This window comes from Desmodus rotundus, chromosome 5, assembly GCF_022682495.2.
Source record: "Desmodus rotundus isolate HL8 chromosome 5, HLdesRot8A.1, whole genome shotgun sequence".
NCBI lineage: Eukaryota > Metazoa > Chordata > Mammalia > Chiroptera > Phyllostomidae > Desmodus > Desmodus rotundus.
The window spans coordinates 5,958,115-5,982,079 of NC_071391.1; the positions used below are offsets into that span (position 1 = coordinate 5,958,115).

At 60.1% G+C, this 23,965-nt stretch overlaps 2 protein-coding genes across 21 annotated transcripts in view; one reads left to right on the top strand and one right to left on the bottom strand.

Moving 5' to 3' along the window:
• The window catches only part of NRXN2 (neurexin 2), a 102,544-nt gene extending 90,639 nt beyond the window's left edge, over window positions 1-11,905 (top strand). For 11 of the 19 annotated variants that reach the window (XM_053925053.2, XM_053925058.2, XM_053925055.2 and 8 more), the window contains 2 exons: window positions 811-889; window positions 10,488-11,905. In XM_053925053.2, coding sequence (XP_053781028.1) covers window positions 811-889; window positions 10,488-11,377 — 969 coding nt within the window. In that variant the 3' untranslated portion in view covers window positions 11,378-11,905. The remainder of the gene's footprint in view (window positions 1-810; window positions 890-10,487) is intronic. The other 8 variants (XM_053925062.2, XM_053925065.2, XM_053925071.2 and 5 more) reach the window with 1 other exon arrangement.
• A 2,296-nt stretch (window positions 11,906-14,201) lies between these two features.
• On the bottom strand, window positions 14,202-23,212 carry SLC22A12 (solute carrier family 22 member 12). 2 transcript variants are annotated; one of them, XM_024574446.4, is made up of 10 exons: window positions 22,611-23,210; window positions 21,802-21,905; window positions 21,206-21,360; window positions 20,961-21,129; window positions 19,168-19,291; window positions 18,883-18,998; window positions 18,014-18,228; window positions 17,414-17,522; window positions 16,962-17,165; window positions 14,208-16,423 (listed from the first exon to the last, which is right to left on the bottom strand). In XM_024574446.4, the coding sequence occupies exons 1-10, from the start codon at window positions 23,010-23,012 to the stop codon at window positions 16,360-16,362; spliced, it is 1,662 nt and encodes a 553-aa protein (XP_024430214.1). In that variant the 5' UTR covers window positions 23,013-23,210; the 3' UTR covers window positions 14,208-16,359. The 2 variants fall into 2 exon arrangements, with proteins under 2 accessions (XP_045039346.1, XP_024430214.1); XM_045183411.3 differs by lacking the exon at window positions 16,962-17,165 and having other exon boundaries at window positions 14,202-16,423; window positions 22,611-23,212.
• Window positions 23,213-23,965: the final 753 nt, after the last annotated feature.

The following is a 23,965-nucleotide window of genomic DNA, read 5'->3' on the forward strand; positions in this document are numbered from 1 at the left end:
AGGGGAGGCTGGTGAGGAGGGGGCAAAGATACAGCTGGTCTTCCAGGCCCTGCCCAGGCCTCGGGGGAGGGCAGCAGTAGCTGAAGATCAGGGGTGGGGAAGAGGCAGGGTGTAGCCCTTTCATCCCTTCCCCACCCCAGACAGGCTCTCAGTCTCCCTTCCTGCCTGGGCTCTGGGTTTCCCTCCTCAGGTCGCTCCCCCCTCACCCCTCTGAGGATCCCTGCCCCCTTACACTCACTCATCTAGGGGATTCTCTTTCTTTGTGATCAGGAGGAGAGAAAATGCTGACAAAGTCGACTCCCGTTGTCATGACAACCACAGCCCTAATTATTGTGTGCAGCCTGGTTCCCAGCTAGGGGAACGGGCTTGGGAGAGAGATGAGGGTGATGGGGTTGTGAGGCTGCAGCCAAGCAAACTCCAGGTCCTGCTCCCCGCCCCTGTCTGTGCTGGCCTCTGGAGGCCCAGTGCCTTGTCTCCCCGATGTCCCTGGGTCCCCTTGCTCTAGCCCTGAGACCCCAGGTCTGGCGTCCAGACTCCCCAGATGTCTGGACATGCTGCTGTCTCATTGATCCCTGGGAGCCACAGGGAGCCACTGCTGGACGGGAGCTATTTAGCCTCCCTTTGCAATGAGGTCAGTGAAGGCCCTCGGTCACCCACCAAGTGATGAGAGAGCTGGGCACGGCCCAGGGTGTGTGTCTCAGCCCAGGCCCCTGTCCCCTGTGCCATCTCACACCTCAAGAGGTGGCTGTGGGGGTCTACTGACCCAGCCCGGAACCCTCTTCTTTCCCCACCCCTCTTCTCACCCCTCAGAACACAGATGACCTCTTGGTGGCCTCGGCCGAGTGTCCGAGTGATGACGAGGACCTAGAGGAGTGTGAGCCCAGTACTGGTGAGTGCCTTTCCCCCCTCCCCTGCCCCGGGGCCCACTTCGACGTGGATGGGAGGGAGGGGCGACTGTCCCTTCCACCTGGCCCAAGCCCAAGGGGCCTGCTGCTAGGCCTTAGCTTTCCCCCATAGCTCCACCCTTCCTACTGGGCCCCTTCCCTGGTCCCCACCCCTGGTCCCTCAAGTGCCCTCTGGAGAGGCAGTTTCTGGCCTTGTGGTGCCCCAGCCCTCAGAAGTAGTGAGGTCCTTAGCTTGGGGTCCTGGGGTTGAGAGCCAAGGGGTGCTGGAAGGGAACGAGGGAGACTTTTTCCCTAGAAAGTTGAGTAACTGCAGCTCCCATGAGTCCTGGGGGAGAGGAGGTGAGGAATGCAGGTTTGGGAACTACAACTCCCATCAGCTCTCGGGTCCAGAACTGCAACTCCCATCAGTCCCTGAGCCTGGTGTTCACCTGGTCACTAGTAGAGGAGGTCTCTGCTGGATCCCGAAGCCTCAGGGAGGGGCCCAGACGTTCTGCCAGCGCTGCCAAGCCAGGGCGGTTACTGCACAACAGCTCTGGGCCCAGCAGTGAGCTGGGTGGGAGGTACCCCAGCCAGATAAGTGGTCCCCTGGGAAGATTGGGACCTGAGGTCTGGCACAGATTTCCAGTGGGAGAGTTACAGTAGGGGAGAGCAGGGCTGGGAGGAAGCGCTTCCTGGGGGTGGCATTCCAGTCTCTGTGTGCTCCTTCCAGCTGGAGTCAAGGGTGCAGCCCCAGAGAGAGACCAGATTGGCAAAGCGGGGGTGGGCCTGGAGTGCCGACTGAGAACTGTGGGGCGTGGAGCGGCGCGGTGGGTGCGAGGGCTGCTCATCCGAGCAGGCTAGGAGGGTGGCTGGGGAGCTGGGGCCCTTGTGCTTGGGGCTGGCAGCGGGGATGGAGGAAGAACCAGGCTTCCCATCCAGGGAGCATGGGTCTTGGTGGCAGCCTAGATGAGCCCACAGGAGCGCACATCCCTTGCTTGGGTTTCTGGAAACTTCTGATTACCTTGGAGTGGGTGGGCTGTTGGTACTGGAAGGCGATTGAGGCAGGTACATGCAGGTAAGGGAGGTGAGGTGGTCAGCTGAGGTGGGCAGGGTGACCTGGATACATCCAGTGAATCTGGCCTGGGGGGTGGGCTTGAGGGAGTCTGCCAGGCCCAGGGGACATGCTGAGGCTGAGGGTGGGCTACAGCCATGGGAGGGGTGTGGCTGGAGCATTGAAGCAGAGGCTCAGCTTTCAGAGACCAAGGGCAGGGGGGTTTCTAGGGTGCAGGCCTCCAGACCCAGAGGCCGAAGTCCGACTGTCCTCTGTGCCCACCCCCACCTCCCCCCGTAGAACAGTGCTGAGGGGCCTCTTTCCAGTGGTCCTGGGCCCTGGGGCCTTGGGGGTGGCTCGGGCTGCCAGGCTGGAAAGACCTCCCCATCCACAGCTCAGGGCCCATGCTTCCTGGAACAGAAGCCCACCACCCACAGGGAGGCCACTCTGTTGGGGCTGCTACCCCCGCCTCACTGGGTGGTCTTGGCTTGGGCTGCGCCCTTACACTCCTCCATTGCTTTGGGTACCTGGCAGCTTCAACACGGCATTCCTCCTCCACTGTGTCCTGTGTCCTCTGCCTCGTCACTGACCGAGGTTTCCGTGGAAGCGCAGGGCCTCTCGCCCAGGTCTGCCGGAGTGGCTGTGATGGATGATGGATGGTCCATGAGAGCCCTGGGATAGGGCTCAGGGGACCAAGGGCTGTGTGGGTCATGAGAAAGGGGTCCTTGGCCCCACCACATGTGTTTACACACATGTGCCCACATGCACACGCTCTGGGATGGGAACTGCCGGGGTGAGAGGAGGGGTCTCTGCTCTCCCTGGGCCCTGCAGAGAGGGGCGTTGGGCCAAACGGCTACCACGCAGAGACAGGTGTGCTGGATCACACGAGAGCCACACGCAGTCCCCTGAGGTTCTAGCTGCCCAGCCCCAGCCCCAGCCCCAGCACTGAGTCTCATTAGGGGCCTGGGTGTGGCGCTGAGTGTGTGCACCAGTGGGCTGCGTTGGGACAAGGGAATGAGGAGGGGCCGAAGTAGACCGCATGGATGGCTGGGCAGTTCTTCCTGAGAAAAGGACTGAGTGCGTGATGGGAGGGGTGGTGGAAGAAGAATAGAAGTTGGGGGCAGGGATAGGTTGGTGGGCTAGCCTGGCACCCAACTTTAAAAATAGGAGGGGAGAGAAGGCATAATGCACACTTGAGCCCCCAGGGGAAACCACCGGGAGCTTCGGGCGGTCCCCCACTCGAGCGGAGCGGGCGTCTGCACTTTCACATTTACGCCCCTTGAAATGCTTCGAGTTGGATTCTTGTCACTGGGATAGGCGGCCAGTCAAGAACCAAGCTGCCTCCAGCATTCCCTGGCTGCCCCTCACTGGAGCCCTTCCTGTCTAGCAGGAGGGCTAGAGGGGCTTCTTGTCTAGCAGAAGACCCAGCCTCCTTGGGCTCCAAGGTCAGTGTTAGAGGTGGAGGCAGCCTGGTTAGAGGCAGCCATCTGGAGCTGAGCCCAGGGTATTTGCCCTCCCACCTGTCGGGTCCTCCTTTCCGGGGCCAGGTGTGAAGCCTAGGATCATCCCTGCTCATCTTTCCACCCTTTCCCCTGACCTGAGCCCCGGCCAAGGCCCTGTACCCCACACCCCAGCTCCCCAGCTTGGGGAGACCATCATCTAACATGGTTATCTTACCTGAGGTTGGCACCCTGGTCAAAAGGTATTGTTTCATGGATGCGACGTTTAAGATCTGAGCGGGTGTGCCTTCAGGGCGCCGTGCACTGAGTAGTAGGTAATGGGCCCGCCACCACTCGCTGTCCCAGCCGGCCTGCCCCACACATGGAGTCATGGGCCTGGCCCTGTAGGGATCTGAGTTTGCACCAGCTGAGACACATGGGAAGTGCACACAGGCTCAGGTGCACAGAGGCACACATCTATATGTCCACACATCTATGCACACACGTCTGACTAGAGGCGCACATGGGCCCACTTCCACAGGCACACATGTTCAAACCTAGAACAGTGCAGGCCGATCGTGCCCCCACCAGCAGAGACCTGCACATGCTCAGAGCCCCAGACATTCCTACACAGAATGGCCGTTGAGACCCACAGCAGCACAAATCCATATACACAAGCAGTCTCATGGAGACACACACATGTACTCAGAGCCACAGTCTTGCACATGTGTGCTTAGAGCTCCAAATACTCCTGCACATGGCCATGGACTCACCGGTGCCCCCTGCTCAGACCCACTGCTCCATACTTACACGTGTGCCCAGCCACTCAAAGGTGCACACGCAGCGTGTCTCATGCACCCAGGCACGTGATGCGCTCAGCACTGCACATGTGCAAACCCTGCGGCACCCTTGCACACATCTGTAGAGATGCACCAGGTGTTCCGAGTGACGTGCACACGCACAGGCCTCTAGGAGCACTCCTGTTGCAGGCTCGATGCACGTGTATGTTCAGTCCTGAGCATGTACACACACGTGCCCAAAGCCATTGCGACCCATGCACGTGTGTCCTCAGACGCCCAGAATTCCACGTCCATGCTCAGCTCACAGGTGCGTGCACGTGCCCAGACCTGAGGACCCCGCACACACTGACATGCAGTTGCTCACGGATGTTCCAGTTACAGTGGCATGTGCACATGCTCAGGTCAGCCACATGCAAGGTAGGGGTGCACACGTGCACAAATGTGGGGGTTCAGGGATGTGCAGGCCTGTGCTCAGGGTCACAGAAGTGTGCGTGTCACAGCTTCACCCAAGCATACCCTTTGCTCAGACCCACAGTCACCCACACGTATATGTTCACGGTCACCAAGACGTGCACACACATCCTCAAAGGGATGTCCCCAGGTACCAGCATGCATGCTCATTCTCACAGAGGTGCACTCAGGCAGCCTCCGTGTGCCCAGACCTGGGAACTACATGCATGCACACTTGTGTTCAGACTTACAGACCTGCACCCCTCCCCCACTGGCCCATGAGATGAGAACCTTAGCTCAGACCAGCAGGTTCATTTGTATGTGTGTACCCGTGGGCTCAGGCCTGTACATACGAGCTCAGAGCACACACACTGAGACCCCTCCAGGCATGCATGCACGTACTTAGTCCCTCCCACGGGTCTACAGAGCCCCACACAGCTACTGCTGCGCCTAAGCGTTTGCTCAGAGGTACCCATGCAGCTGCCTGTGTGAGCGCACACACAATCACAGACTCTCAGCTTATACACCCATGTTCAGACCCAGCAGAACCCCGCATGACTGCACACACAGGTGAGTACACATAGCTCTTCAGACTCACAAGGGCATGTGTACACATGCGCCTGCTCAGATTCACACGAGCCTACGTGCAGTTAGACCCACAGAAGAAGCCTCGTGCTCTGTCTGTGCGTGTGCATCCCTCCGGAGGCACCGCCCCCCACGCACATGCATAGGATGCTCAGGTGTGCTCAGGCCAAATTCTGTAGACACGTGGACCTGTTGCTGCGTTTGCTCCAACCCGCATTCAGCTCAGATTCACAGAGGCCATCATGTGCTCACATTCCAGAGTGTCTCAGGTCACACGAGTTCTGTGACAGCAACCCCACGACATCTGTGGTTTAACACACAGGTTTATTTCCCCTTCACGTAGAGCTGTAAGTAAGTGTTCCGAGTGGTGGGCATCTCTTCCCCATGTGCCGATTCAGGGCCCAGTCTCTTTCCATCTTGAGACTACGGTCTTTACGTGGTGACTTCCTCAGCTGTGCTGGGAGGGGATGAACGGGGAGGGTCACAAAAGGAGCGGTTTTATGGGACAGGCCTGGGAGGGAGGTGAGTGCTGTTCTTGGTGATTCCACCCTTCGGAGCCCAGCCATGTGGCCACCACCTACCTTCCAGGAAGGCCGGGAGGAATGGCCTTGCTGTGCCCCAGGAGGAAGCAGAAACCATTACGGTGACCAGCTAGTGACTTCTTTGCTACAGTCTGGTTTTTAGATCACCAATGACCCATTCCATTCTTCTCCCCTCCCACAGAGCACACCCACCCCTCCCCAAGGGAGACACCCAAAGCACCACCTAGTTAGAGCTGTGCTCTCAAAGGTGAGGATGTCCGGGAGATGGCCACTGCTCCATCAGGTTCAGACCTGGCTCGTGGGTACCCGCGTGTGGCCTGGAGACCCGTGAACTGAAAGAACAATGGGTTTCACGGCTCAGCACACGCCTAGGATACAGTGGTGGGCCACCGGCAAATTCACAATAAACCTCTCATTCAAAAAGGAAAGGATGGAAGACGTGCAGCTCCCAGTTGCTAGTGTGGGGGAAGTGAGCCAGCACGGAGGGCCCGAGGCCCCGCCCCCGCCCTGGGCAGTTTTGTGCTCAAACCCGCCTCTGCTGTCTGGGAGGAGCCCCTCCTCTTTGTCTGGGCCCTGGTGCTGCCCTCTGGAAGGTCCTTTCTGGTCTTCACTCCCCTTGGCCACCTCTGAAGTGGGTGTTGGAAAAGTGTCCTCTTTGGGGGCCCTGTTGTGCTGACAGCTCATTTCCCGCTCATGCATATTTGGGGCCCCAACGTCATTTAAAGTCTCAAACAGTCCAAGTAACTGCGCCCCGGGTTCTCTCCTAGATGTAACCCCCAGCCAGCTAATTTCCTGTTTCTCTGCCCCCACGCCTGTCCCTTAACTTACTGGTGACTATCCTGAGTGCATTTGAAACAGTCGGTGGGGAGGAGGCCACACCCTTGACCTGATCCTGTGGTGAGGCTGAGCCCCTTGCTCGTCGTGTGGGGGGTTCCCTGGGCCGCTGTCCCTCAAACCCGTTTTCGATCTTTGTCCTACAACCTGGAGTTTGGAAGCAGTGGCTCTTTGGACACTTGCAGACGCCCCATTTCTGGGCTCCCTTTATCCCTTCCTCTCTGCCCCTCCCCCCAGTTCCTGCCCAGCTATGTCTCCTTCTTGTAATACGTTAGACGAAGCAGGAAGTGAGAGCCAACTTTGCCTCCCGACTTCCCTGTCACTTCCCCTTAGTGCCTCAGCCTCCACATGTCCTGCCTCTGCGTTAGGTGGGTCTTCATCTGTCCAGGGCCAGCTCCGTTTCCTTGGGTTGTTGCACGAGTGCCACAGGTTTTGGTGGCACTTGTTTCTGGAGTGGTGTCACATTTGTTCCTGTGACAGCCCTCAAATCCCAGAGGGAGTGTCTTAATCAGATGAAGCCCTGCCTAGGTGCTCCTGATTAGAAGGTGCTCTGCCTCAGGGGTGCTTTAAGAAGCCACACTCCTTCCATTTGGTGGCTCCTCCGTTCTCAACAGGTGGTTTGCAAGTTCACTGGAAGGAGGAGAAAGAGCACGGAGGATTGAACACGGAGGCTTTCACGAGCCAGTACTGCCCACTGCTCCGTCGTATGGCGAATTGCCAGGGAATCTGGGAAATGTAGGCTCGTTGCCCAGGAGACAGAGAAAATGAGTTTGAGGAAAGAGGTGTTCCCAGAAGCACACGGCATGTGCACAGATACTCGGTGGCATGCTCGTGTGCCCAGTGGCATGTCCACACGTCTGCACCTGCACATATGAGCTCTGAGCCAGGGGCTCGCTCACACACGTGTCTGCTCAGACTCACTGACACACACTCACATGGTCAGACCCATTGAGGTTCGTGTGTGCACGTGCTTAGAGATGTGTCTGCAGGTGCACGAAGCAGGCCCTCGGAGGGGTGTTCCTGCATACGCACGCACGAGTATCTCTGTCTCTGACCTTGAATCCCTTTGGTGGTTGCCCTTGCTGTGTTGGTGTTTCAGGGTGGGGGGGGGCACCATCCTTCTGGTCAAGGCACACAGTTAACACAGGTTGTTCTCTGCTGGAAAAGGTGAGTAAGGGCTGAAATCTAGACAGTGCCTGTTTGCCAAGCCCTGTGTCCTGGGCCCTGGAGGGGTGGGGCTGTGTCCCGCAGGAGGACAGAAGACCTTTTCCAGGGGTGCACAGAGCTGCTGTTTGCCAAGGTGTGCATCTGCAGGGCCGTGGCCAGGTCTGGAGGCCGCCTTTGTTCTCGTTTGCATGCGGTGCCCTGTGGGCTAGTGGCCTTCTGGCCCTCACAACCTGGGCGGGGCACCTAGTGGTTAAGGACTCAGCCCGCTGATCGCTTGGTCCCTGACACTCAGCCTCAGTTCTAGACGCCCCTTGGGGGTAGGCATGTCTTGTTTGGGTGGGAATGGGAGTCACAGGTAGAGTTCCAGTCAGGGGTCTTCTGCTCCCTAAAGGCAGGAAGGGCTCGGCTTGCTGGGCCAGCAAGAGGCAGGGGAGCTGCTCAGGAATGGCTGGTGGTCCGCTTGGCCGGAATGGAGCTCTCTAGTAAGTGGGCCAGCTCTGAAATTCCATGTCGGAGCAGAGGGTGGGCGGCCCCTGTGATGAGCACACCTGCGTTTCCCAAATGCCGCGGCTGTCTGCAGTAGGGGAGGGAGGGGCTGTCTGGAGTCCTTGTCAGACTCCCAGGGGCACCCCATCCTGACCTGCATCTGTGGTGTGGGGCTGGACCCGGGGTCCCAGCACCAGCAACTTTGTGGATCTGCACCCCCAAATGCCCATGGGTGGGGCAGTCCGGGGATCCCCCCAGTTGGACTTACACAGTGAGGAGTCTCTGAGGGATCCTCCCCTCCCGCAGGTTCTGCTAGGTCCTCACTGGGGCAATCTTGCCTGACGCTTCCTGGACCCCAGGAAGATGCAGCACCCCACGTTGTGTGTGACTGGCTTGCCAGAGAGTCCAGGGCCACCTGAGTGAACATCAGGGAAGGAGGGCAGCGTGGGGTCTCAGTGGCAGTTATCTCGTGGTGACATCTTCGCGAGGGGTGTGCGGGGCAGGGAGGAAGCAGTGTGGGATTGGAGGCTGGCTGCAGTGGGCAGGCAGGACCGGCAGTGTGGTGCTTCCTACAGAGGAGGTGGAGGGCTTGTGGGGGGAGCACTCAGATGGGGGCAGGGCTTGGACTGCTGGAGGGAGAGCTAGGGAGAGGACTTCCAGCCTCCTAGAACTGGGCTCCAGCTCCCTTCTACCCAACACCAGTGGGTTGTAGTACTTTGGTTTGAGAAGGGCTGGGGGGGGGGCCCACTGTGCTGATGGGAGTTGTAGTTGTTGACTCAGGGGCTGATGGGAACTGTGGTCCTCACCCCTCCAGAAACTAGTGGGAGTTGCAGTTCTCACCCCTTGGGGCTGATGGGAATTGCAGTTTCTGCCACAGGGTTCCCGTTCATCAGACCCAGGGAGGGAGGAGACCTAACACCCCAAACCCGCCCCCCCCCACTAGTTCCCTTGGGCCCTAAGTGATCACGTGCTTCCTTCCCAGATGGCCGTGTATGTATTTTTTTTTCTTTTTTTGCTTTCTTCTTCTTTCCGTTGTTTTATTATTGTTTTAACAATAATAAGAGGGCCAGAGGCAGTCGAGCCCTGGCCAGGTCCTGGCGGCCCATGGGGGTTCTGGGGAGGGGGCGGGGGGAAGTCAGTGGGGGTCAGAGGTGGAGGGTGAAGAAGGAGAGCGTTGGGGAGTTAGGGATAACTCAGGAATCACGTGTCCCTGCCTGCTTCCCTCACTCACTCCCTGTCCCTCCCCACCTCCCTGCCTCTACGTGGCTTCTCCTCACCCTTCCCACGGTCCCATGGGACAAGATTCTCCTTCAGTGTGTCTGTCTCCTTGCCTCCTCTTCCTCATAGACCTTGTCACCTCCCACCTTCAGTTTCTCCTCCTCATGGCCAACCTGCAGTTAGCCTTCAAAGCTCCCTCCCATGGCCATCCCCTCCCAAGTCGTCTCAGCCACGTAGCAATTCCTAGCCATCTTCATGCACCTCTTCCCACTGCCCCCCGCTCTGCACGCTGACACCAGGTGGTGGTAGCTGCTCCTCAACACCAGCCTGCACTGCAGATTTCTCGAGGGGGAGAGGGCACAGGTGAGGGAGGAGAGAGAGTATTCATGAGGAAGCCAGATGTCCAGGGAGAGAAGCGTGAGGGAGGGAGATACCAGATAGACAGGAAACGTGGTACAGAAAAGTTGTTTTTTCTTATTTTTTCCGGGAGAACCCGCTTACACAGCTCTGTTTGTAATTTTTTTCTTCATGCTAAAATCACACGGCCTATTTGTTGATGTAAGTTGCCTGAATTCCGTGGTATGCTATCTTCTTTTTTAAAAACAAAAGAAAAAACAAAAGCAAAAAAAGAAATATCTAGAAAAAAAACCCTAAAAGATATTGTTGTTAGGTTTGTTTAAATGCTGCTCTCGTTATCTGTTTTTAAAGCCTTAAAACAGTAGAGTTTTTTTTTCTGTTTCTTTTCGATTTCCTTTCCTTTCTGTTCCTTTTGGTTTCTTAAGACAATCAAAAGACCAAAACCCAGAGAGCCACAGAGCCCGTGCGTGGGGTGCCCAGGGCATCCAGCCGCTGCCCGCTTAAAGCGCAGTGCTCCGGCCGGCTGGCGGGCGGGCCCAGCCCGCTCTAGTCTCCGCCAAAGCCAATTGGAACCGATTTGGGTGTGTGAGGCTGTTGTTTCTCTCTCTGTGGCGGCCACTTGCGCCACGACCCTCGCTGACGCCCTCTCTTTTCTCTTCTCTCTCTTGTTCTAGGAGGAGAGTTAATATTGCCCATTATCACGGAGGACTCCTTAGACCCCCCTCCCGTGGCCACCCGGTCCCCCTTCGTGCCCCCACCCCCCACCTTCTACCCCTTCCTCCCGGGCGTGGGCGCCACTCAAGACACCCTGCCCCCGCCCTCTGCCCGCCGCCCACCCTCTGCCGGGGGCCCGTGCCAGGCCGAGCAGGACGACAGCGACTGCGAGGAGCCCATCGAGGCCTCGGGCTTTGCCTCTGGGGAGGTCTTTGACTCCAGCCTCCCCCCGACGGACGACGAGGACTTTTACACCACCTTTCCCCTGGTCACGGACCGCACCACCCTCCTGTCACCCCGCAAGCCCGCTCCCCGGCCCAACCTCAGGACAGATGGGGCCACGGGCGCCCCTGGGGTGCTGCTAGCCCCTTCTGCCCCAGCCCCCAACCTGCCAGCGGGCAAAATGAACCACCGAGACCCGCTGCAGCCCCTGCTGGAGAACCCACCCCTGGGGCCCGGGGCCCCCACGTCCTTTGAGCCACGGAGGCCCCCTCCCCTGCGCCCTGGTGTGACCTCCGCCCCTGGCTTCCCCCATCTACCCACAGCCAACCCCACGGGGCCTGGGGAACGGGGACCGCCAGGCGCAGTGGAGGTGATCCGGGAGTCCAGCAGCACCACGGGCATGGTGGTGGGCATCGTGGCGGCCGCGGCGCTCTGCATCCTCATCCTCCTCTATGCCATGTACAAGTACCGCAACCGCGACGAGGGCTCCTACCAGGTGGACCAGAGCCGGAACTACATCAGTAACTCGGCCCAGAGCAATGGGGCAGTGGTGAAAGAGAAGGCCCCGGCGGCCCCCAAGACGCCCAGCAAGGCCAAGAAGAACAAAGACAAGGAGTATTACGTCTGAGCCCCGGGCACCTCGTCCCACTGCCAGCTGCCCCTTCCGGGAGGGCCCGGGAGTAGGGTGCGGTCCTCTCCCTGCCGGGGCTCTGGGGCCCCACTCCCTGGCTGCCTCAGACTTCTCTCACGAAGAGGAAACGCAAAAAAAAAAAAAAAAAGAAAGAAAGAAAGAAAGAAAAGGAAAACCCCGTGCTCATCCCTTTCCTCCTGCCGTTTGGGGTGGCGGCGCCGTCAGCCCTGGGGCTGGCTGTCCCTCTCCGCTCTGCGCTCCCGGGCAGGGCACGTGCTCACAGCCCTGGGTTGATTTATTTTTTTAAGGGGAGTAGTTTTATTTTGGTGGGGTTGGGCGGGAAGGAAGGCCGGGGGTTTTGTAAAGTGTTCACTGCTTGTCCTGTTAATTTTCCTCAACTTTTCTTTTTCCTCCTCTGTCCCTCCTGCCTTCCTTCTCTTCCAAGCCCTCCAGTCCCCACCCCAGGCTTGCAGTCTCTCTGCCCCATCCTCCTTCCCTTTTTCTGTGTGTCTGGTTTCTCCCTTTCCTCCCTTTGGGTTTCCAGAGTCCGCGGGAGAAGGGGGGAGGGTGGGTGAGCGCCCAGCGAGGGAGGGGGCGGGGCAGCAGGCGACCCCACGAGCGCCCCGGCTCCGCCCACCCGGGGGAGGTGCCTTCCTGGTGCAGCCCAAGGAAGGGTCTCGGGCCTGGGGAAGCCCGTTCTGTTGTGTGCCGCCGGGCGACGTGCATTGCTGGGGGAACTGCTGGAGGAGCGGGGGTGGGAGGGTGGGGGGGAGGGGAAAGGCAAATGCAGATATATATTAAAGACAAATAATCTAGATACCGCGAGCAGCGGCCTGGGGCAACCGGTGGGCGCCAGCAGCAGCGGGGAGAGAGCGAGGCATTGCCCTCGGATTGCTGGGGTCACTTCTCTGCCCACGGGCTCCCTGCTCCCCCAATTTTTTCTCTTTGTTAATGTGTCTGAGTCTTGGAAAACACCCCAACCCCGGAAATGTGTGGGAAAAGAAAACAAAAACTTTCCAAACCCAACGGTCCTGTGCAGTTTGTTCGGGGTGGGCGCTGTTGGGACAGTGGTCCTGGCTCTGGGCCCAAATCAGAGCTCCCGAGAGTTGCTAAGTAGCCCCCCAAACTTTGGGGCTGAGCATGGCTTTGGGCTCCTGGGGCAAACTGTCTTTGTCTCCTCCCGGCTGAGGGTGGGGGCAGGGAGCAGCCCCCAGACTTGTGGGGGAAGGCTGGTCTCTGCCCCTGGTTGGGTCAACCCACCTTAGGACCTTAGCTTCTGTGAATGGAGACAAATCCCCAGAGGCAGGAGGAGCGTGTTGCCCCCTAGTGGTGGCCACAGCTCTTGGGAGAGGCAGAGTTACACCTGGGTGGCAAGAGCACCAATGGCTCGTCCATGGTCTCAAGGTGGGTGAATCAGCAGCTGCATCCAAATTTGACCCCAGTTCTACATAACTCCAGAGTCTCTGCTCCTTTCGCATCTCTAGAGGTCTGGACCCTGTCCACTCTGGCTGACCATGGACAGGTCCTAGGGCTGCAGACGGAAGCAGCCTCATCCCCAGGTGTTTGCTCTTTCGTGGAGAAACTAAACAAGCCCGCCGGAGCAGACCAGCTGAGAAATGGCTCTGTTTCGTTAAGCCTCTCAGTCACAAGGAGCAGAGACTCGACAGGTGGGGGTCGTAGGTGAGGACCCGAGTGTGCAGGCACCCGCAGGAGAGCAGAGTACAGGTGGGTCTGTATCTCCCTGGTGGCGGTGATGGGTCCCCACGCACTGAACACTGACTTCCTCTGCCTTCCCCTCAGGGGAGCTTACCTCCCCTCTGGGCTCTGCTTTCTCGTGCCATCACCTCTCACTGCCTGATTCGGCTTCCTGAGCTTCCATCTGAGGTGGCTCTGCTGGCATTTCTCAGTTCCCGAGCCTTAGATACCTCCCAGGCCCTTGGGGTCAATGCCTGCGGGAGCCCACCCAGGTTGGCTCATCTCCCCCTTCTTCCCTGCATCCTAAGATGAAGCTTTTCTCTTGGGACCCTCCCCACTATGGGGCATGGCCCCAGGGGTCCTTGAGTCCTCCCCCAGAGTCCTATCAAAGACAGCAGAGTGGTCCGCCCCCAGTTGCCCAGGGTGTGGATTTCCATGGTTTTGTCCTCCCCTTGCCCTCCTAAACCGGCCACCCTGGGGGGGCTTTGGTACCCCCGTTCCCTCACTGCTCACGGTCTTGGAGCCTGAGGTTGGCACCCCCAAGGTCAGCTCTAACACCTGTGGAAGCCTGGCCGAAGCCCTGACTTGGGGCAGTCTTGCTGGACTGTCCTGTCCCAGTGCAGGCGATGGCCTTGCCCCGCATCCTCTGCTGCCACCCTCTCTCCCTATCACCACAAGCCGAAGAAAATAAAAACAGGCAGGCAGTAGTTCTTTGGTGTCAAGAAGGGAATGAACATGCGTACTTAAGAAATTTCTAGCCCTGGCTGGTGTGGCTCAGTGGATTGAGCACCGCCTGCAAACCAAAGGGTCGCCAGCTGGGTTCCCAGTCAGGGCATGTGCCTGGGTTGTGGGCCAGGTCCCCAGTATGGGGCATGTGAGAGGCAACCACACATTAATGTTTCTCTCCTTCTCTTTCTCCCTCCTTTCCCCCTCTCTAAAAATAAATAAAATCTTTTTTTAAAAAGAAGGAAATAAATTTTTAGAATAGCCCCGAACAGTCTGTCAGAAATAGGGGCCAGACAGAGCGACACTGCAGGAGTTGGAAGGACAGACCCAGCCTGTTCACAGCCGTGTGGCTGTGGGACGGGGTGTTCTCCTCTCCTGCATGAGGAGGCTGAGAGCTCCTGTCACTCAAAGTGACTTACAAACTCTTAGTTGTAAGAGGAAAGATTCCTGGACCCTGCCATTGACTCAGTTTACCCATCTGTAAGAGATGGTACCCTCGGTCTCAGCTCCTTTGTCATAGGCATTCGATGTTGAACTTAGCTGGGCCTAACCTGGGCCCTTGGGTTCTGGCTGGCCTGGCAGTGGCCCCCAGGGGAGTGCCAACAGCTCCTGGCAGTGGCTGGAGCTCCAGGCGCTCTGCTCCTTGACAGTACTTGCAGGAACGTGTCAGGAGGTCCCACCTCAGGCCACCAAGGACAGGGTGTGGGGAAGAAGCTTGAAGTGAAGTCTGGCTGAAGTCTTTGCCCTTGCAGACCTGCCCTGGCCCTGCAAGCCCCCAGGGGAGGGACAGCAGCATGGCCAGTGCTGGGCTCCTCTGGCAGGATGCCCCCCTCCTGGAGGTGGGTATGGAGCCCGAGGTGCCCAGCACTGCCCCTCCGCACGCACCCTCCTGGCTGCACTACTGGCCTGGCTGGGGGCAGGGGAATGGGCAAAGCAGGTCCTGAGTCATAGTTGTGCCCTCACTGCCTGAGGCCACCACCACCATGGGAGGGAGAAACCAGGGGGGTAGTTGGTGGGGTCTTCTTCCCCACACCCAGTCCCCTCGGCTCCTTCATTCTCCAGCAGCTTCTGGGGCCAGGAGCCCCCTGTGGCAGGCACTGAGAGAGGCTGTGTCCCGGGCGAAAGCCCGCCATTGAGGTGGCAGCACCCAGCTATAATGCAGGCCTGCGGCTGCCACCCAGGCGGGACCCGTCTCCCTTCACAGGGTGCCCACTCTGCCATGGGGATGACACTCTCTAGTAGCCCCAGAGAAGCAGAGCCCTGGGTCCTGGAAGACTGTGGCCACCTGGAAGGGCCGGGAGCGAGGCCCCTCCGTCCACTTGGTGAGCCGGAGAACAACCCAGAGGAGAGGAGGAGCCATCTCTCACCAGCCCTGGGTTCTGCCTTCTGGAAGCTTCTGCACACCCTGGAGCCCCCGGAATGCTGAGTAAGGGTAGGAAAGACATCTGGGGCTCAGCTGGGAAGTAGGCAAAGATGGAGAGTCTAGGATGGGCTGGGACAACTGGGACAACCTCAGTCCGGGGGTCTTCCCAGAGGGCTGGCCATAGGCAGGCGACAGAAGCCCGCAGGGGCCTCGCTCTTTCTGAGAGGGATGATAAGGTCTGAGGGCTCCTCAGAGACGGGCTCTGGAGACCTGCAGACCAGGGCCTGATTCCTGATTCTGCCCCCTCCTACCTGTGTGTCACGGGCAGTCAGTGTCCCTGAGCCTCAGTTTCCCCTCTGTGAAAAAGGGCAAGGTCTACCTCGAGTGATTCAGGAAAAGATGGAATGTGGTGAGAGGCTGACAGCGTGGTGCCTGGCCCACAACAGGGGCTGGAAAGGGTGGTGGCTCAGGTGGACTCTCCGGGCAGGAAGGCTGGCCACGCCAGCAAGGGGCCCGTGCCTGGGCGGATGCTGGGCCGACCAAATAGCCGGTGAGGGCCAATCCTTTGTCCCTTTATTCACTCTCTTTTCTCCCCTCACCGATGTTCCTCTGCCGGCTCTGGGGGCTCCCACGTGGCGGGGTGGGAGACAGGCATGTGGCCCTGGCTGTGGGTACAGGTTTCATTCTACCCTCGGGCTGGGCCCCTGGAATGAGGACAGGGGCCTGGGTCTAGGAGGCTGAGTGGGACTGTGGAGAAGGTGGCAGGGGGGTTCCAGGGACAAGATACGGACACAGACAGGATCGCAGCGTGGCTGGAGTGTGGAGAGGCGTGAGGGGTCCAGAGCCACCTTGCGGGTAAACCTGAGGAGCCAAGATCCCAGCCCCTGTGCATGGCCCTCGGGCTGCAGAGAGAAGCTGGGGAGGTCATCACCATGGGGGATGATCAGCCTCAAGCTGGGGCAGCAGGAGCGGGGAGCTCAGGGTGCACAGGCTGCCCCTCCCCGGGCCTGGGCGTAGCTCCTCTTTGAGCAAGGGTGAGGGTTTGGTGGCCCCTGCCCACCACATCATCCTTCTCCCTTCGTGTGTTGAAGGTGGCTCCTCAGACAGTAAGAGGGAGGAGGGCTGGGCCCTCTGGAAATCGAGTCCTTTCTTGCCTGCCTTCCGCAGAGGATACAAGGTTCTTTGCACGGGAAGACTAAAACCGCGTGGATTTCAGGACAGGATGCTCCCGGGCATGGGGTGTTGCCTTCTTTACTGCCCTGTTTGGGAAAGACAGGAAGGGGTTGGGTCTCGAGGTGCAGTGCCCCCTGATCCCGGACCTGATCCATCCTGAGGACTCAGAGATACTGCTGCTCTCAGGGGCCCAGGACCGAGCTCCCTGAGCATACGATGGAGGGCGAGTGGGCAGTGACAGCATTGACAGATGCCTAGCGGCTTTAGTAACAGAGTATGGGGCCAGTGAGGACCCCCAGCAACAGCCATCATGCCCTGGGCTCTCGGCCTTACACAGGGCTACAGTCTTTTCCCCTTGACCTCTCCCAGGGTGGAGCTGGGGGTAGCTGGGCCATTAGGGCCTCCAATGGTGGAACGAAGAGCAGGATTCACACTCTACACTGTCAGCTGGGAGACCCAGCCCTTGGGCTCCACTCTCTCAAAGCAGGCTGTGTGACTCTCGGCCAATCCTATCCCTCTCTGGGCCTCTTCTTCTGTCCAGTGATGGGGGTGGGTGGCCAGGCCACCCTATTCTGGGGTTCTCTAGAGGGAGAAGATGTTGGTCCTGGAGCTGGGCCCACTCACTGGTTCTGCACGTCTTGGATAGTGTCGGGCAGCGGCAGGCCCTGGGTCTCGGGCAGCAGCAGCGCGGTCAGGCCACTCAGCAGCGGCACGGCCCCGTACACCAGCAGGGGCAGTGTGGGGTGGTGTACGCCCAGCAGCCGGACCAGAGGCCCCAGGATGGCTCCCCCTCGGGCCCCGACCTGGCCCAGGCCCACTGCGGTCATCCTGTTGGTACGGGTGTACCTGTGAGGGGCCACTCTGCCCACTCAAGGCCTGGACCTCTCACTCTGGTCAGCCCTACTCTTCCCAGGGACGTCCAGTGCATTAGGCTGGGCGGGACACACATGGGCAGCCAGCCCTGAGACCACAGGGAAGAGAGGCACGAGGCACAGACATCTAGGTCTGGGGTCATGACCCCACCTTGCCGTCCCAGCCCAGGGCAGCCTCCTTCTTGGGCCCGGGCGCAGCCTCACCTGAGCACAGTAGGGAAGAGCTCCCCAGTGTAGATGGTGATGCAGATGAAGGCAACGCCTATACACTCAAGCCCCACCAGAGCTAGGGCTGAATGCAGGTACCTCATCTCTGTAATAGAGATGGGGTTAGTAGGGATGGGCGGGGCAAAGGGTTAGATGAAAGTTCTCCCTGACCTTTTAGTGTCTGTGAGTCACCACTTGGGTGTCCCCAGATCCCACACAGGCACCATAACCTAAGTGACCTCATAGACACTTTCTCTGATGCCCCCAATCTGCTCCCCACGCAGACAGCCAGAGCCAGACCCCGGAAGTCCTCCCTGACGCTGGCCCTATCCCCAGTATCTATCTCTGAGGTCTTATTTTATCTCCACATTGTCATCATGTTGCCTGCCCCACTTCATCACTGCTCCAAGTGCCCAGGACAGGCCACCACCATCTCTCCTAGGTGTCCCTGCAGCCTCCTTCCTAACTGGGCCCCTGTTCTGGTCCAGCATCCTCTGAGGAGGGGGCAAGGGGGTCACAGGTCCTGGCTCAGCACCCACCCCCTCCCGGGGTGGGAGCGTCTGGCGGCAGCACTGTGCCCCAGGCCTGCCTGCTCACCGTGGGGCACCAGCATGTTGGCCAGGATGCAGAGCCCCGCCAGCACTAGGGATGCTGCCTGCATGGGGCGGCGGCCCAGACACCTCAGCAGCATCAGGAAACCTATCTTGGCTGGCATGTCAAGGACGCCAAGGAGGACCTGGAACAGGAAGATGTTGCTGTCCAGCGCCTGCAGGTCCAAGGCTAGGCCATAGAAGGTGAAGCCAAAGGCAAACCTGGGGGCGGGACAGGTGGAGTTAGGCTGAGGAGTGAAATGTTCAATTGCTTGATGGTCCTCAGACCCTATCTCTCCTCCCCCTGTTGGCTCTGTATGGCAGAGGGTGGTCTCTGCAGACTACATTTCCCAGGATGCCTTGCCAAAGCTGCCTCCTCATTAGGATTGGCCAATGGGAGGCACTGGTGGGAGGCTAGAGGCGGGACCGGGGGAGGAGCCGGCATATTCCTCCTTCAGTCTCCTAGGTGCGCTCCCTGGCAGTGGCTGTGTCCCCTCCACAGCTCCATCCTGCACTCCCTTGGGGTCTGAGTGGTTTCAGTCTCTGCTGGATGGCCCTGACTCCTGGGCTCGGGGGCTCTCCCAGCTGGGGTGGGAGTGCATTCTCCGACTGCCTCCTCAGCCTCCTGGGCTGTTTGGCTCTCCCCGCTGCCTGTGGTCCAGATCCTCCTTATTACCCTTCCACAGGCTCTCTGCCTCCTGAGCCCACCTGGCCTGGCCTGCCTGACTGATAGAGGTGCCAGTGCTTCAGGGCTTGTCCTGGGGTGCCAACCCCCTGCCCCAGGCCAGTGGGACCAGCCAGAGCCCTGATTCCAAGTTCCCTGGCTGCCAGTGCTGAGCTGGGGCCCAGGACAGGTCAGGGTTGAGGGACATCTACCAGCACAGAGTGGAGGCACAGGTGCGGAGGCCCAGTCCGGGTGTGCGCAGCAGGGTGGCTAGGCCTGTGGGGGCCTGGCTCACACGGAGCTCCTCCTGCAGGGCGGAGAGCAAGACCTTCGGGGTGGGGGAGGGCACTGTCAGCAGTGGGGCTCCAGGCAGCCCTTCTCTCAGAGCCCTTATCCTAGGGGCCTGGAGCCCTAGGTGGGCCACCCGGAGGCCCTGTGCAGGGTCAGGGGGAGGGTGTGAGGGTCCAGCCCACGGGGGAGGCTCTGCCCTGCCTCACCTCCTTGGTCAGCGTGTCCCGCACTGCCCTCTTCCCGTTGATGGCCGCCACCCTCCGTAGCTCCCGCAAGCCCTTCTCCAGCCTGCCTGTGATGAGGAGCCACCGTGCCGACTCTGCCAGCCACCTGGGGCGGGGGCAGGGGACGAGTGGAGGGTCACTGTCCATGGACCCCAGGGCCTGGCTGCACTGTTGGCCCTGGGTCAGGCCTACACAAGCCTCACAGCCCCTCTTTCCCCCTCTGCCCAGGGGGGTGGCCTCACTGCTCAGCGTGGTAAGGTCAGTGGGTGGCGGCGAAGGGCACCGTGACATGGCGGCCACAGCTACTCAGCCACCCTCCTTCCCCAGCAGCCGTCTTTCCTCCCTCCTCTCTCCCTCCTCCCTCCACTGGGTTGAGGTTGGGGATCCCTGTTCTCCAGTTCCTGCCTCGCTGCTGACCCCATGGCCCTTCCCCTGCCTCTCCTGGGAGCCAGGCCTGGGGGGGGCCTGGGTGCAGCATGGTTGCTCCCGCACCCCCGTGATACAGGAGCTCTGTCCTGCCAGCCCTCTACAGGCCAGGGGCCTGCCAGGGCCCTTGCTCCACAGTGGGGCACTGCCCACGGGTCACATTGCCCCCACCAGCCAGCCCCATCAGCTCCAGGGCTGAACCTTCCTGCCTGAGCTGGCTCCTCTCCTGGTGCCCCTCCCTGCAAAGAGCTTCCTACCTGCCTGGGGCTCAAGCCTGGAGCAGGGTCTTTAGTCCCCACATCACCAGCCCACTCCTTCCCCTAGTTGTCAACAGTTCTTGTCTCCTAGCAGCCCTTGTACTCCACTGGTCCTTGCCTCACCTTTGTCCCTGCTGTCCAAGCTGAGACAACAGCAGCCACCTCCTGGGTGTCATTTGGTGCCCCCTCCCCATGGCAAGACCCTGACCCTAACACTAACCTGGCTCCCACACCCTTGACATCAAGTCCAGACCTCCCGCACTGTCTGCCCCACTGGCCCAGGTGCGGAGGTGCCCACCACTCCCACCTGGCTCCTACCCCCAGGCTTTGCTCCTGCAGGTCACCAGCCGGACATGCTTTGCCTAGGAGCAGCAGCAGGGTGGGGCCCCTGCTTCACACCCACTGGCACCCTGAGGTCCTTTGGAGTTTGCAGAACAGGGGACTGAAGGGAGGATTCAAGGTGCACAGGAGAGGTGGAGTTGGCCAGACCCAGTGTCCTGTGGGACCCGGGGTGGGGGTGGGGGGGTGCGGTGAGGGAGAGGGAGGAGAGGAAGGAGCCGGGCCATGGCCACTCCAACTCCAATACCTGGTGGGAGGGGGCCGAGTCAACGCCAGGGTCCCTGGGGAGCCCTGGGGAGTTGTGGGCGAGGAGATGTTACTTTTTGGTGCTGCGACGACAATCTCGGAGATGGTCACACAGGCTGCTGGAAGCAGGAGGCTGGTGGCTGGGGCAGGCGGGGCAGGAGTGGGGGTCAGCGGTGTTTGAAGGGAGAGCCGTGGGCACATTGGGCACCCACCACGTCAGGCAGGGGGGAGCAGGGCGGAGGTGATGGGGTCATGAGGGTGATGGGAAGGAATGGGGGAAGGATGCAGAAAGGAGAGGAAAGCACCCTTGGGGAGCAGGAGAAGATGAAGGAGATGCATCCTGGACACTTGGATGGAGTGGGCGACCATCGAGGGCCTGAGGCGGCCATCTGTGCCAGGCTCCCGTGGCCCCCCTCATGCCCTGCACCCCTCACCTCCTACACCCCCAGAGGAGTGTCGCCCATTCCCCTGGGTAGAGGCCGGGCAGGGGCGTGGGGTGACACCCACCAGGAGTACACAAAGAAGAGGAAGAAGGGAACAGAGAGGGCCAGCTGCAGCAGCGTCCAGTCACGCAGACCGTAGGCCACCGCGGCCAGCAGGACCATGCCAAAGCTGTAGCCCAGGGCATTGCAAGTCATCGCCAAGGTTCGGGCTTGCTCAGACGTCCACTCCATCACTGCAAGGAGGCCATTCAGGTCATCCCTGAGCCTTCCGGAGCCTTCCCTCCTTGGCCCCAGGGCAGGGGGACCTACAGAGAACGGCGGTGTTCATCATGACGCCCGCAGAGCCCACGGCCACCAGGAAGCGGAAAAGGCAGTACACAGGGAAGGTGGGGGCAAAGGCCGTTGCCGTGCCCCACACGGCCACATCGAAGTAGCTCCAGGTCAGCACCAGCCTTCGCCCAAACCTGTGGCACACACACCGGAGGAGCCAGGTCTGCAGCCAGCCACGGCATTGGCCACAGGGCCTGGACCACCAGAGCCCACCCTGAGCTTGCACACTGAGCAAAGGGGGATGAGAAAATGACCCCATTCTTCATCCAGGACTCGTGAGCACAGGGGGGCAGGAAGGCGGTCTTGGCAGGAAATGAGCTCTCCATCAGCAGCAGCACCCAAGCAGCAGCTGGAGGCAGGCACGTGGCTGAGCAGGCTTCCGCAGTGAATGATAAGAGCATGATCCTCTGCAACCCCCGAGGAGAGTCGGGGAAGTCAAGGCCCAGAGAGGGTCCAAGCCGGCTCACTGCACAGCTGGAGGGGGCAGGAGCGAGACCCACACGCAGGCACGTAGGAGCAAAGGAGCTGAGAGGGCAACGGGGCCTGCAGAATGGGAAGGGGCGGGCGGTGCGCACCTGTCAGAGGCTCTGCCAAACATGGAGGCTCCCACCAGGACCCCAGCCAGGAAGATGGACTGGGCCATGGGCTTCAGGGCCTGGGAGTCACACACCAGGTTCCACTGGTGGGAGAGGAGAGGGGGAGCTGAGCTCAGGAGGTAAGGGAGGCCCAGGTGAGAGGGGGCAGAGGAGCGAGAGGGGAAGGCACCAGGGAGCTGGGTGTCGGTGGTTGGCCAGGTGACCTCTAGGGCTGTAGTGCTATGCCCTGTGGGACAGTGACGGCTGTCACCCATTTCCTAAGCCCTTCTATGGCTCCTTTTTGCCCTCCTGTCGGGGGTCAGGCCCTCTCACCTCACCTGCCCTCCCCCACCTTGCCGGAGCTGGTTCCTCTGCCCACTTCCCTCTGGTTCTTCACAAACAGCCCCTTCTGCTGGCTGGGAAGGGCCACCTCCACATGTTCCCAGATTTGTCCCATGACCCATTGTGGGATCACCTCTGGGGATCTGTCGAATCTTCCCTGAGTCCCTGTGACAGGTGGGGCAATGGCCTGCATGGGAGAGAGCTGCCCGAGTCACTGCTGACGGTGGCAGGAGGGCCGCCCCAGGCGCCCGCTCAGTGTCACCTGCTGTTCCACCAGCCAGGGCCTTTGTAGGCTGCTTCCTGCCACCAACACCTCCATAGGGGGATGTGGCCAGTAGGGTGGCTGGAAGCTCATGTGAGTGAGGAGGCCTCCTGAGACTGGGCCATTCTGAGGCCTGCCAGCCCGGGGCAGTGACTTTGGCCTCTAAGGTGCCAGGATGTGGGAAGAGTGTTGGGGAGGCCCTTACCTCGTCCACAATGGTGGAGGTGAAGATGCTGCGGTCGTAGACCCAGCCGTCTACGCAGGGCTCCATGGCTGCCTCGCTCCAGTTGGTGGCCGTGGCATTGGGGTCCAGGAGCTGCCACTGAGGGTGGCGGAAGCGGCGACACTGGTGAGGCCCATGGTTGGGCCCCAGTGGGATGGACACAGCCAGGAGGGCCTGAGGGCCCAGGGCCGCGGGGGCACTGGCTTGGGCGGTGCTGTTGTCCAGGAGGGGAGCCCAGCAGCGGTGGCTGGGCACAGCGCCTGAGAAGTTGTCCACCAAGCTGTGAGTGGTGATCCACATGATGGGGACCACCAAGGCCACTGTCTGGAGACCCTGGAACCGGCCCAGGCTGCCCACTTGGTCCAGGAGTTCTGAAAAGGCCATGGAGCTCCGCAGGGGACCAAAGGAGGTGCCCACGTCACGCCCACCGACCGAGGGCCAAGGAGTCCACAGCAAGGGTTTGCTTCCCTGGCGGCAGCAAGGGCATCTCCAGATGGGCAGTAAGGGCCCCTCTGCTTCAGTGACTCCGGGCCGGGCCCTCTGGGGCTCCGCCCAGTCGGGGTCACTGTGATTGGCTGTACCTGGGATCTGAGGCTGTGTGGGGCGACCCTGAAGCTACTGGCATTTCCCCAGAGATGCAGGGGGCCCTGGATCACCGGGAGAAGATGAATTGGGGCGTGGAGATGAATTGGGAGTGGAGACTTAAGTCATCGTGACTGGAATTAAAGTGTGACCAGGTGGGACTGTGGAGTAAGGGTTAGAAATCATTTCCTCGTCAAAGTTTAACCTGGATCTGAGGGAGCAAATGCAAAAGACGAGCAGCCCCGGCCCTGCGTGGGCTGGAGGCCAGACCAGCAGCCTGGTCTCTGAGGGCTGCGGGGAGGCCTGGGCTCTGTCCGGGGCGGTGAGGGGCTGCAGGCTTCGCTTTTGCCATTGCTCTTCCCACCTCCCCGCAGCCTCATCACTCCTCATCCAGCTCCTTCCTATCTGGCTGCCCACCAGACTGGACTGGACTGTAAGCTCCTTAAAGCTGGCCCTTCTGTGCTGTGCTGTGTCTCGGTCACCTGGAGCAACCTGGCACATAGTGGGCGTGCAATCAGTACGGGGCGAATGGATGAAGGAGTAAATGTCTCAGTTATTTATTAAACACTCAGCCGAGAGTTCATCAGAATCTCCCTGGCCCTGCTGGGAGGTGGGCAGTGCCAGTGCCCAGTGTCCAATTTAGCTCGCTGGTTGGATTCATTCTGCTCCTCAGCCCTTCTGTTGAGTCTCATTTCCCATGCCCTGGGAATTGTAATCTCAGAATTTATACCAGTCGTTGCAAAACAACAATTTTG